The sequence below is a fragment of the Triticum aestivum genome, chromosome 7A (assembly GCF_018294505.1).
Source record: "Triticum aestivum cultivar Chinese Spring chromosome 7A, IWGSC CS RefSeq v2.1, whole genome shotgun sequence".
Classification (NCBI taxonomy): domain Eukaryota; kingdom Viridiplantae; phylum Streptophyta; class Magnoliopsida; order Poales; family Poaceae; genus Triticum; species Triticum aestivum.
Genome location: NC_057812.1, coordinates 10,079,756 through 10,092,673, shown reverse-complemented (window position 1 = coordinate 10,092,673; position 12,918 = coordinate 10,079,756). Strand labels below are relative to the sequence as shown.

The 12,918-nt window shown below is 43.7% G+C and overlaps 1 protein-coding gene across 1 annotated transcript; it reads left to right on the top strand.

Annotated features, from left to right (window-relative positions):
- Window positions 1–5,882: 5,882 nt before the first annotated feature.
- Window positions 5,883–7,269, top strand: LOC123152234 (extensin-like). The gene has a single exon (XM_044571832.1). The coding sequence runs from the start codon at window positions 5,916–5,918 to the stop codon at window positions 7,041–7,043; it is 1,128 nt and encodes a 375-aa protein (XP_044427767.1). The 5' UTR covers window positions 5,883–5,915; the 3' UTR covers window positions 7,044–7,269.
- The last annotated feature ends 5,649 nt before the right edge of the window (window positions 7,270–12,918 follow it).

Below are 12,918 nucleotides of genomic sequence, written 5' to 3'. Positions count from 1 at the left end.
GTAGAGTTTGAGACACGAACCCCTTTAGTCCCAGTATGAGACACGAACCGGGACTAAAGGGTGTGATGCCCTTTAGTCCCGGTTCGTGTCTTAAACCGGGACTAAAGGTCTCATTTGAACCGGGACTAATGCCTTTAGGCGCTCGAACCGGGACTAATGCTCACATTAGTCCCGGTTCGTAGTGCAACCGGGACTAATGTGTATATTGGGCTGTGACCAAAGCCCTGTTTTCTACCAGTGTCCTTTAGTACCAGAAATCCATATGTATGCAAGAGTGAGTACAAAAATACTCAGCAAGCACAATATAGAACATCAGTAAATGAGGAACTCCATGATTTCAAATGGGAACACAAAAATATATCTGAAAGCACAATCTTAGAAAGGCTATAACCATCCCAACAAGAAACCATGCATTTGTAAGAACTTTCTGTTGTAGTGAGCATTCTGGAATGTCCACACAATGCTTTATACCATCGACACTTTCAGATTCAACACGTGTGGCGTCCTCGCCGACCTAGCTCAAGCCCACCAGATTATTCACACCATGCCTTATGCCACCGACACTTCGGCTTTGACATGTGTGACGTCCTCACCGTCCTGGCTTTCAGAAATAAATATCCAGTGGAACATCCGAGCATCCATATAAAAATCACATTGATTAACAGTAACTCCGCGTGAACCCGAATGGGCGCAAGGATACGAAATCAGACAATAAAAAGTAACAATGAATGCACACACAATGGTCAACCATACAAAACGGGTGTTCGTCATGCACTTTTCTCAAATCAACTATTAGACCGCAGAATTGTCCTCGACTCTTGAAGCTCTCGAACCTATTCGTTAAAAATAATTAAGAAGGCTACTTCAAATACTAATCACATACAACAGTGTTCATGCCTAACCGTATATTGGCATCTTTCATATACTTGTAAACATGGATCCATCAGTCTCTATCTCTTTATGTACATAAGAGGCCGAAATAATTTCCAACCTACAGATGCCTAATTCTATTCGTATAGGCAGTTGGGCAGATTGATGCTTATCTAACAAGGACAATTATTCGGACCATTCGGGTTGATGTTTGTGCCATGGATATTGCGGATGTCCTTGTTGGACAAGCATCAATCTGCCAAACTGCCTATAAGAATAGAATTAGGCAGCTATAGGTTGGAAATTCTTTTGGCATGTTATGTACATAAACTGGACTCTGAGAAAAGGACTGATGGATCCATGTTTATAAGTATATGAAAGATGCCAGTACATGGTTAGGCATACACACTATGTTAAGTGATTAGTATTTGAATTAGCCTTCTAAATCATTTTTTACAAATGGGTTTGAGAGTTTCAAGAATCGAGAAAATTCTATGGTCTAATAGTTGAGTCGAGGCAAGTGCGTGACGAACCCCTGTTTTGTAGGGTCGACCATTGTGTGTGCATTCATTGTTATTTGTTATTGTATGATTTTGTATCCTTGTGCCCATCCGGGTTCACTCGGAGTTACGGATGATCAATGTGATTTTTATATCGATGCTCGGATGTTCCACGGGATATTTATTTCTGAAAGCCAGGACGGTGAGGACGTCACACATGTCTAATACGAAGTGTCTGTGGTTTAAGGCATGGTGTGAATAGTCCGGTGGGCTTGAGCTAGGTCGTTGTGGACGCGGCACTTGTTCAATCCAAAAGTGTAGGTGGTATAAAGAATTGTGTGGATATTCTGGAATGCTCAATACAAGAGAAAGTTCTTACAAATGCATGGTTTCTCTGCGTTGCAAACGGGAGAGTAAACATTTTTTAGCTGAGCAACGATTTTCATTTCAATTCAATTTTGATTCTGACTCATCATATTGATACCGTGCACCTACGACCACAAACATGCAACATCGGGGTGGTGCCATTCAACACTGAGGAGGCCAGATCTATAAATTATGTGTCACCGTCACATGCAGCAGATGGAACACAAATTAATATCATAGTTATCGGTTCCAATATTAACATTTATGACTATCACAAGAGTTGTTTGTTTGGATATTTTCAAAATAAACATTCATTCAGTTCTGATGTTCATGAATATTGTAAGTGTATGCTCATCCTGTTAAATAATTATTTTTGTATGCACTAAAAAACAAATGTTAAGTCCATTAGTAAGTACGCGCGTGGATTACACCAAGAAAAATTACATACATTGTGAGAACCTGGTGCAAATACAACAAGCCGATGGATTATACTAGACTCACTATAATCATTTACCTAGCTCACTCCTTGCCAAACATCACATAACATTGTGTGCCGCGTGTTAACTTGTAATACGGATCCGCGTCCAAAATGAAGACTAATTGTGCTGTATTGACTAAGGTTGCACCATAAATAGCATTAAAAATATTAGACATGTAAAATAACATCATATTCAGATTCTACACATTTTTCTAATCAAATTCCACATATAACAGGTTAAAATTGGAGTTACGGTTTAAAAGATATGGACATTTACATTTATGCCCCTAACTCGAATCCACTACTCAGATTTGCCCCTAATTTCGATGCATACTCAAATTTGCCCCTCTGTTGTTAGTTCCCTTATTGAAATGCCCTTTTGTGTCGTTTCTGTCTGACCAAAGCTCGTTGAGCGTCTACTATACGTTTTGTGGACATCATTGCCCATGCGTCCTTATGTCATTCACATGCGGGACCAACTCTGAAAAATCAAAGGAAAAAACTCTTTCTCTCACCCCCTCTCTCACTCACTTACTTGTGGGCCAAACTAGAAAAAGGAGTCACCCCTCTCGCACACACTTACAAGTGGGCCAAACCAAAATTATAAAAGTAAAAATAAAACCTTCTCTCTCAGACCCTCTCTCTCCCTGACATGTGGGCCATGGGCCCACAATCAAGATCAACACCGGTCCAGACCTAGAACATAAGCCCGTTATTGAGTTCATGTGCTCGCCGGTAGCTCACCGTCGGCTCACCGTAGGTGGCCGAATGACCGCAGTAGGAGGGCGCGAGGTGCGGGGTAGCTAGACGACGCACGCCAGTGTGACTGGCGCGACAGACGTAGGCGGGCCACCGCACAACCGATTCTGTCGAGCTTGATCATGGCGGCGGCTTCGAGCAGGGGGGTCCGGGCATGAAATCGAGTAGGGAAAGAGGGAACTAGGCTCGCATGGTCATTTCAAAGACGACATGGTGGTCGGGGTCTTGTACGGTTGCTCGGAGAGGCTGAATTTAGGAGATGAAGACCAGTGGTTGTGGCGGCGATCGGGGTCCCAGGTATCGTCTAGGGGACGCTCCCTCCCAAATTAACCCTATAGTGAAGAATAGTGGAAGATTACGAGGAAGAGAGAAGGGGAGAGGGGGAGAGTTAGAGACAGAAAGTGAAGAGAGGTAGGAGCAGGTCGGAGTCGCAGGCACCTCACCCCGGCGAGCCCCACCGTCGACCATGAGAGATAGACAGAGAGGAAGAAGATAATCATGACTAGCCAGAGAGGAAGAAGATTATTACTTTATTACTCCCTCCTTCTCAAAACAACTGTTTCAACATTAGTATAATTTTGCACTAATGTTAGTACAAAGTTGAGACATTTATTTTGAAACGGAGGGAATAGTAGTTATAGATACTAGTCGTCAACCCGTGCCACTGCACGGGCTAGGTATTTTTTATGTAGTTTTGCATTATTGTATTATACTAATATAATGTGGAAACAAAAAAATTAAGTAGTAGTGTCATATATTTGAAAGAATCACTCTGCTGGCCACTCCCTTGACCTACATCTTGGTGATCCTAAATGTAAGTATGCGTAAGCAATAAAAGTTGGCCAATCGCATATGAGGTTCAACTTGCAACTTAGTATAAGTTTGTCTATTATTATGGTGTTCCTCTGCTGGCATGCATGTCCCATACAGAAGCTGAAGAATAATCTCGAATAAACATCCATATTCTTTGAACCGAAAGAAACAACATTTCAAAGTTTGGCAAATACAATGACATAGCAGATGGTTTCCGCCATATGTACTGGTATATATATATAATTCTATGTTATTATATATTTTTAACAGGGATAACTTCGTAGATTGACAAATAATTTCATTAGGATCACACAATGCCAAGTGCTGCATGCATGTCAAGGGGGGCCAAAATCCTCTTTCTCCTAACTGACCCAACCCTTGTATTGCACTAAATTAATTTGGATAAATTTAATGAACAGGGGAATGGAAACATATGATTTTAGGCATGCGTCGAACACCTAAAATCATTGACGCCTCATGCTAGCAAACATACATACAGAATTATTGAATACAACTTAACTGTATGCCACCATGATGAGATGAACTAATGTATGAACAGGGGTCTGGTGAGCAGTCACAAAAAATTGAACTTTAAACAGTAGAAGTAGTCTCAACAAATCCAAGCACTGGATAACAAATTTTGTTTTTGAGACGCACCAGACAACATTGTACCATACGACTCAAAATCTGATAATATTGCAAATGGTGATAAAACACTGATCAGAGCTCTAGATTAACTTGCTAGCAATGACACGTATACCAGTACTGATAACATGATCTTTTCTTTACCTTCTGTTCCATAAGTTGATTTGACCTGGGAAAGGAGAAATCACATAATGAACCATTCTTATACGTACAATTAAAATAAACTAAGCATTGGCCGCATCCAAACAACTGGGTTATCATCTCGGATTTTAACTTGATTGATAATGCTTACCCAAGATTAGTGAACCTTGTTTCGCAGCTGAGTACAGGCTTCCGGCTGAAGGTACGAAAGATGTCTCTGTCTGATCCTTTCCTTGGAGTCTCCAGGGCAATTAGACAACAAAAAATGTCTCATAATCATCCTTGTGATTCGTGGGCTGGATGATGGTTTTAACACCTGGAAAGATTTGTAGGGCCGTCCTCCCTGGTAGGGCCGCTGAAAATAGGCTTTCTCCACATCAGATCAGTCTTTGAACCCGGCATGGCAGAGGTCCGACACGATCTCCGCTCACTTCCAGGCGAGCAGGGTGCTGGATGTTCATGCGATCCTCACCTTGTCCTTCCTCATGAGGTCCACCACGTACGTGATGCTGCTGCCGCAGAGATCGCCGGCGGTGCATGCTGCCAATGCGTTCCTGTAGAAGCCACAGGGAGGCAGAGACGGCTGCTTGTCCCATCTCCACCACGCACCTAAGCAATCGGAAGGTTACCAATTTAAACTTATTGCTGCCAAATCTAGGAGGAGAGACGCAGGAGGAGAGACGCTCAGATTTCAGATTCCTGTTTTCTATTTCGTGGGGAATAGAAAGACCAAGGCGAGGACCATTGGCGTACGTGGGATAGGAGAGGTTCCTGTTTTTTCTTTTCATCAAGGGAAATAGAGAGAGACCAAGTGAAGGACAATTGGCGTACGTGGGATAGGAGAGGTTTCTGTTTTTCCTTTGCGTGGGAAATACAAAGATTCCAAGGGGATGACGATTGGAATACGTGGGATAGGAGAGGTTTCATCCAACGGCCATAGACACTCAGTAAATTAATCGGATGGCTAAAAGTTATTAATTCCTAGGATTAACGTGGTGGTGGTGTCTTGTATGGTGCTTTCAATTAGTAAATATAAGATATAAGATTAGGTATAGAATAGAAGATAGATAGACTAGTGGAGCGTTGGTCCCTGAGCGTGGACGATGAGGTGTGTTAATTTCATCCAGACGTGTGCAAGTGGGATAGGTCCAGCAATCCTGGAAAGAGCGTCACGGGGGAAGAGGGCTCCACGCTTGGTCATGTCGACCAAGAAAGTACACCATTTCAATCGAAAAATAAAAGACAGTACACGGCACGCCTATATAAGCATGCCCATACCGAGGCATTCTAATAGTCAAGATCAGGAAAGCTATACCAACACCGAGACCTTAAGCTCCAAGACCATGGCCCGCATTGCGGCGTTCTTGCTGGTGGCCCTGCTCTCCTTAGCCGGGCATCTCGCGCAGTCCGCGCCATGCCGATCATGCCCGCCCACAAGGCCTTCCCAGCCTGCACCGTGTAAGCACAAGTCCTCACCATCGTCCATACCCTGCCCTCCACCTTCACAAACTCCCATGCCCTCAACCACACCCACACTCACCCCGGTGACTCCGACGCCGGCACCGACCCCGACTGTCTTCATCCCTCCACCTACAAACACTCCGGCACCCACGCCCATACCGGCCTCTGTAACTCCAACATCGGCACCGACCCCTATGGTGCCTCCAATACCAACCCCTATAACTCCAACGCCGGTACCAGCTCCTCTCTCTCCAACACCAACACCGGTGGCCCCAACACCTACAACCGTGATGCCGCCGACACAGATGCCTATGGCACCAACGCCGGCACCGACCCCTGTATCTCCAACGCCAAACCCGGTGGCCCCAAGACCTATCCCTGTGATGCCGCCAACACCGACGCCGGCATCGACCCCTATCTCTCCAACGCCAAGTCCGGTGGCACCAACACCGACCCGTGTGGTTCCGACGCCAGCACCCACCCCTGTCTCTCCGTCGCCAACCCTGGTGACCCCAACACCGGCCCCTGTGATGCCGCCAACACCAACATCGGTGACTCCGATGCCAGCACCGACCCCCGTTTCTCCAACGCCAACTCCGGTGGCCCCAACAGCGACTCCTATGATACCGCCATCACCAACCCTTGTGACTCCGATGCCAGCACCAACCCCTGTCTCTCCAACGCCAATCCCGGTGGCCCCAACATCGACCCTCGTGATGCCGCCAGCACCCACCCCTGTGACTCCGACGCCACCCCCAGCCCCGGCCCCAGCGCCGGCTACATCGACCGGCAAGTGCCCCGTGGACACACTAAAGCTACTTGCGTGCGTGGACGTGCTCAATGGGCTGTTGCACGCGGTGATCGGCAGTAGCGCCAGGAATACATGCTGCCCGCTGCTGTCCGGCGTTGCCGACCTCGACGCTGCTCTCTGCCTTTGCACCACCATCAAGGTCAAGGCCCTCAACATCAACCTCATGCTGCCCATCGCCATCGAGGTGCTCGTCAACTAGTGCGGCAAGAGAGTGCCGAAAGACTTCCGCTGCCCTAATTAAGCTCCATAGATTACTATATGTACTATCAGTATCACCTGCATATGAATGTGATACATGCATTAAATTCTCTTGTGTGATCACACAGGTGACATATCGAAGTGTAATAATCTATATGTACATGGATTTGCAGCTCTGACTCGCTACTTGTGACGGGGAGCTGTGGAGCATGCGTACATTGTGTTTGTGTAACAGCCTATCCTATAGTAACCATATAACATGCTACCAATTGTGGTCTTCCATCGGTTTTGTAGTGTGTGTTTTCTTTTTGAAGAACTATGAATAAAATGTTCGTACTATGTAAAAGAAGTTTTCACATCCACTTGTAACCCATACCAAGATACTTGTTGAACCATACGCTTCACAGGATTCAGATTTTCGTGTTGAACATTTTGATATATTATACATTTTTTCCCGACATCGTATGCAAAAGTTATAGCCCTTTTACTTTTTCATAAAACATTTTTGCAAAACATGTACAAATTTAAGTTTTTAAATTTTCCTAACTAGTAGATGTACTAATATAACTACATCTCAAAGGATTTTATTTTTTGAAGTTTTTATCATTTTCTGTTGTTTTTTCAAATCTGAAATGGCGATAAGGGGGGGTAGAGTTTGAGACACGAACCCCTTTAGTCCCAGTATGAGACACGAACCGGGACTAAAGGGTGTGATGCCCTTTAGTCCCGGTTCGTGTCTCAAACCGGGACTAAAGGTCTCATTTGAACCGGGACTAATGCCTTTAGGCGCTCGAACCGGGACTAATGCTCACATTAGTCCCGGTTCGTAGTGCAACCGGGACTAATGTGTATATTGGGCTGTGACCAAAGCCCTATTTTCTACCAGTGTCCTTTAGTACCAGAAATCCATATGTATGCAAGAGTGAGTACAAAAATACTCAGCAAGCACAATATAGAACATCAGTAAATGAGGAACTCCATGATTTCAGATGGGAACACAAAAATATATCTGAAAGCACAATCTTAGAAAGGCTATAACCATCCCAACAAGAAACCATGCATTTGTAAGAACTTTCTGTTGTAGTGAGCATTCTGGAATGTCCACACAATGCTTTATACCATCGACACTTTCAGATTCAACACGTGTGGCGTCCTCGCCGACCTAGCTCAAGCCCACCAGATTATTCACACCATGCCTTATGCCACCGACACTTCGGCTTTGACATGTGTGACGTCCTCACCGTCCTGGCTTTCAGAAATAAATATCCAGTGGAACATCCGAGCATCCATATAAAAATCACATTGATTAACAGTAACTCCGCGTGAACCCGAATGGGCGCAAGGATACGAAATCAGACAATAAAAAGTAACAATGAATGCACACACAATGGTCAACCATACAAAACGGGTGTTCGTCATGCACTTTTCTCAAATCAACTATTAGACCGTAGAATTGTCCTCGACTCTTGAAGCTCTCGAACCTATTCGTTAAAAATAATTAAGAAGGCTACTTCAAATAGTAATCACATACAACAGTGTTCATGCCTAACCGTATATTGGCATCTTTCATATACTTGTAAACATGGATCCATCAGTCTCTATCTCTTTATGTACATAAGAGGCCGAAATAATTTCCAACCTACAGATGCCTAATTCTATTCGTATAGGCAGTTGGGCAGATTGATGCTTATCTAACAAGGACAATTATTCGGACCATTCGGGTTGATGTTTGTGCCATGGATATTGCGGATGTCCTTGTTGGACAAGCATCAATCTGCCAAACTGCCTATAAGAATAGAATTAGGCAGCTATAGGTTGGAAATTATTTTGGCATGTTATGTACATAAACTGGACTCTGAGAAAAGGACTGATGGATCCATGTTTATAAGTATATGAAAGATGCCAGTACATGGTTAGGCATACACACTATGTTAAGTGATTAGTATTTGAATTAGCCTTCTAAATCATTTTTTACAAATGGGTTTGAGAGTTTCAAGAATCGAGAAAATTCTATGGTCTAATAGTTGAGTCGAGGCAAGTGCGTGACGAACCCCTGTTTTGTAGGGTCGACCATTGTGTGTGCATTCATTGTTATTTGTTATTGTATGATTTTGTATCCTTGTGCCAATCCGGGTTCACTCGGAGTTACGGATGATCAATGTGATTTTTATATCGATGCTCGGATGTTCCACGGGATATTTATTTCTGAAAGCCAGGACGGTGAGGACGTCACACATGTCTAATACGAAGTGTCTGTGGTTTAAGGCATGGTGTGAATAGTCCGGTGGGCTTGAGCTAGGTCATTGTGGACGCGGCACTTGTTCAATCCAAAAGTGTAGGTGGTATAAAGAATTGTGTGGATATTCTGGAATGCTCAATACAAGAGAAAGTTCTTACAAATGCATGGTTTCTCTGCGTTGCAAACGGGAGAGTAAACATTTTTTAGCTGAGCAACGATTTTCATTTCAATTCAATTTTGATTCTGACTCATCATATTGATACCGTGCACCTACGACCACAAACATGCAACATCTGGGTGGTGCCATTCAACACTGAGGAGGCCAGATCTATAAATTATGTGTCACCGTCACATGCAGCAAATGGAACACAAATTAATATCATAGTTATCGGTTCCAATATTAACATTTATGACTATCACAAGAGTTGTTTGTTTGGATATTTTCAAAATAAACATTCATTCAGTTCTGATGTTCATGAATATTGTAAGTGTATGCTCATCCTGTTAAATAATTGTTTTTGTATTCACTAAAAAACAAATGTTAAGTCCATTAGTAAGTACGCGCGTGGATTACACCAAGAAAAATTACATACATTGTGAGAACCTGGTGCAAATACAACAAGCCGATGGATTATACTAGACTCACTATAATCATTTACCTAGCTCACTCCTTGCCAAACATCACATAACATTGTGTGCCGCGTGTTAACTTGTAATACGGATCCGCGTCCAAAATGAAGACTAATTGTGCTGTATTGACTAAGGTTGCACCATAAATAGCATTAAAAATATTAGACATGTAAAATAACATCATATTCAGATTCTACACATTTTTCTAATCAAATTCCACATATAACAAGTTAAAATTGGAGTTACGGTTTAAAAGATATGGACATTTACATTTATGCCCCTAACTCGAATCCACTACTCAGATTTGCCCCTAATTTCGATGCATACTCAAATTTGCCCCTCTGTTGTTAGTTCCCTTATTGAAATGCCCTTTTGTGTCATTTCTGTCTGACCAAAGCTCGTTGAGCGTCTACTATACGTTTTGTGGACATCATTGCCCATGCGTCCTTATGTCATTCACATGCGGGACCAACTCTGAAAAATCAAAGGAAAAAACTCTTTCTCTCACCCCCTCTCTCACTCACTTACTTGTGGGCCAAACGAGAAAAAGGAGTCACCCCTCTCGCACACACTTACAAGTGGGCCAAACCAAAATTATAAAAGTAAAAATAAAACCTTCTCTCTCAGACCCTCTCTCTCCCTAACATGTGGGCCATGGGCCCACAATCAAGGTCAACACCGGTCCAGACCTGGAACATAAGCCCGATATTGAGTTCATGTGCTCGCCGGTAGCTCATCGTCGGCTCACCGTAGGTGGCCGAATGACCGCAGTAGGAGGGCGCGACGTGCGGGGTAGCTAGACGACGCACGCCAGTGTGACTGGCGCGACAGACGTAGGCGGGCCGCCGCACAACCGATTCTGTCGAGCTTGATCATGGCGGCGGCTTCGAGCAGGGGGGTCCGGGCATGAAATCGAGTAGGGAAAGAGGGAACTAGGCTCGCATGGTCATTTCAAAGACGACATGGTGGTCGGGGTCTTGTACGGTTGCTCGGAGAGGCTGAATTTAGGAGATGAAGACCAGTGGTTGTGGCGGCGATCGGGGTCCCAGGTATCGTCTAGGGGACGCTCCCTCCCAAATTAACCCTATAGTGAAGAATAGTGGAAGATTACGAGGAAGAGAGAAGGGGAGAGGGGGAGAGTTAGAGACAGAAAGTGAAGAGAGGTAGGAGCAGGTCGGAGTCGCAGGCACCTCACCCCGGCGAGCCCCACCGTCGACCATGAGAGATAGACAGAGAGGAAGAAGATAATCATGACTAGCCAGAGAGGAAGAAGATTATTACTTTATTACTCCCTCCTTCTCAAAACGACTGTTTCAACATTAGTATAATTTTGCACTAATGTTAGTACAAAGTTGAGACATTTATTTTGAAACGGAGGGAATAGTAGTTATAGATACTAGTCGTCAACCCGTGCCACTGCACGGGCTAGGTATTTTTTATGTAGTTTTGCATTATTGTATTATACTAATATAATGTGGAAACAAAAAAATTAAGTAGTAGTGTCATATATTTGAAAGAATCACTCTGTTGGCCACTCCCTTGACCTACATCTTGGTGATCCTAAATGTAAGTATGCGTAAGCAATAAAAGTTGGCCAATCGCATATGAGGTTCAAGTTGCAACTTAGTATAAGTTTGTCCATTATTATGGTGTTCCTCTGCTGGCATGCATGTCCCATACAGAAGCTGAAGAATAATCTCGAATAGACATCCATATTCTTTGAACCGAAAGAAACAACATTTCGAAGTTTGGCAAATACAATGACATAGCAGATGGTTTCCGCCATATGTACTGGTATATATATAATTCCATGTTATTATATATTTTTAACAGGGATAACTTCGTAGATTGACAAATAATTTCATTAGGATCACACAATGCCAAGTGCTGCATGCATGTCAAGGGGGGCCAAAATCCTCTTTCTCCTAACTGACCCAACCCTTGTATTGCACTAAATTAATTTGGATAAATTTAGTGAACAGGGGAATGGAAACATATGATTTTAGGCATGCGTCGAACACCTAAAATCATTGACGCCTCATGCTAGCAAACATACATACAGAATTATTGAATACAACCTAACTGTATGCCACCATGATGAGATGAACTAATGTATGAACAGGGGTCTGGTGAGCAGTCACAAAAAATTGAACTTTAAACAGTAGAAGTAGTCTCAACAAATCCAAGCACTGGATAACAAATTTTGTTTTTGAGACGCACCAGACAACATTGTACCATACGACTCAAAATCTGATAATATTGCAAATGGTGATAAAACACTGATCAGAGCTCTAGATTAACTTGCTAGCAATGACACGTATACCAGTACTGATAACATGATCTTTTCTTTACCTTCTGTTCCATAAGTTGATTTGACCTGGGAAAGGAGAAATCACATAATGCACCATTCTTATACTTACAATTAAAATAAACTAAGCATGGGCCGCATCCAAACAACTGGGTTATCATCTCGGATTTTAACTTGATTGATAATGCTTACCCAAGATTAGTGAACCTTGTTTCGCAGCTGAGTACAGGCTTCCGGCTGAAGGTACGAAAGATGTCTCTGTCTGATCCTTTCCTTGGAGTCTCCAGGGCAATTAGACAACAAAAAATGTCTCATAATCATCCTTGTGATTCGTGGGCTGGATGATGGTTTTAACACCTGGAAAGATCTGTAGGGCCGTCCTCCCTGGTGGGGCCACTGAAAATAGGCTTTCTCCACATCAGATCAGTCTTTGAACCCAGCATGGCAGAGGTCCGACACGATCTCCGCTCACTTCCAGGCGAGCAGGGTGCTGGATGTTCATGCGATCCTCACCTTGTCCTTCCTCATGAGGTCCACCACGTACGTTTTGCTGCTGCCGCAGAGATCGCCGGCGGTGCATGCTGCCAATGCGTTCCTGTAGAAGCCACAGGGAGGCAGAGACGGCTGCTTGTCCCATCTCCACCACGCACCTAAGCAATCGGAAGGTTACCAATTTAAACTTATTGCTGCCAAATCTAG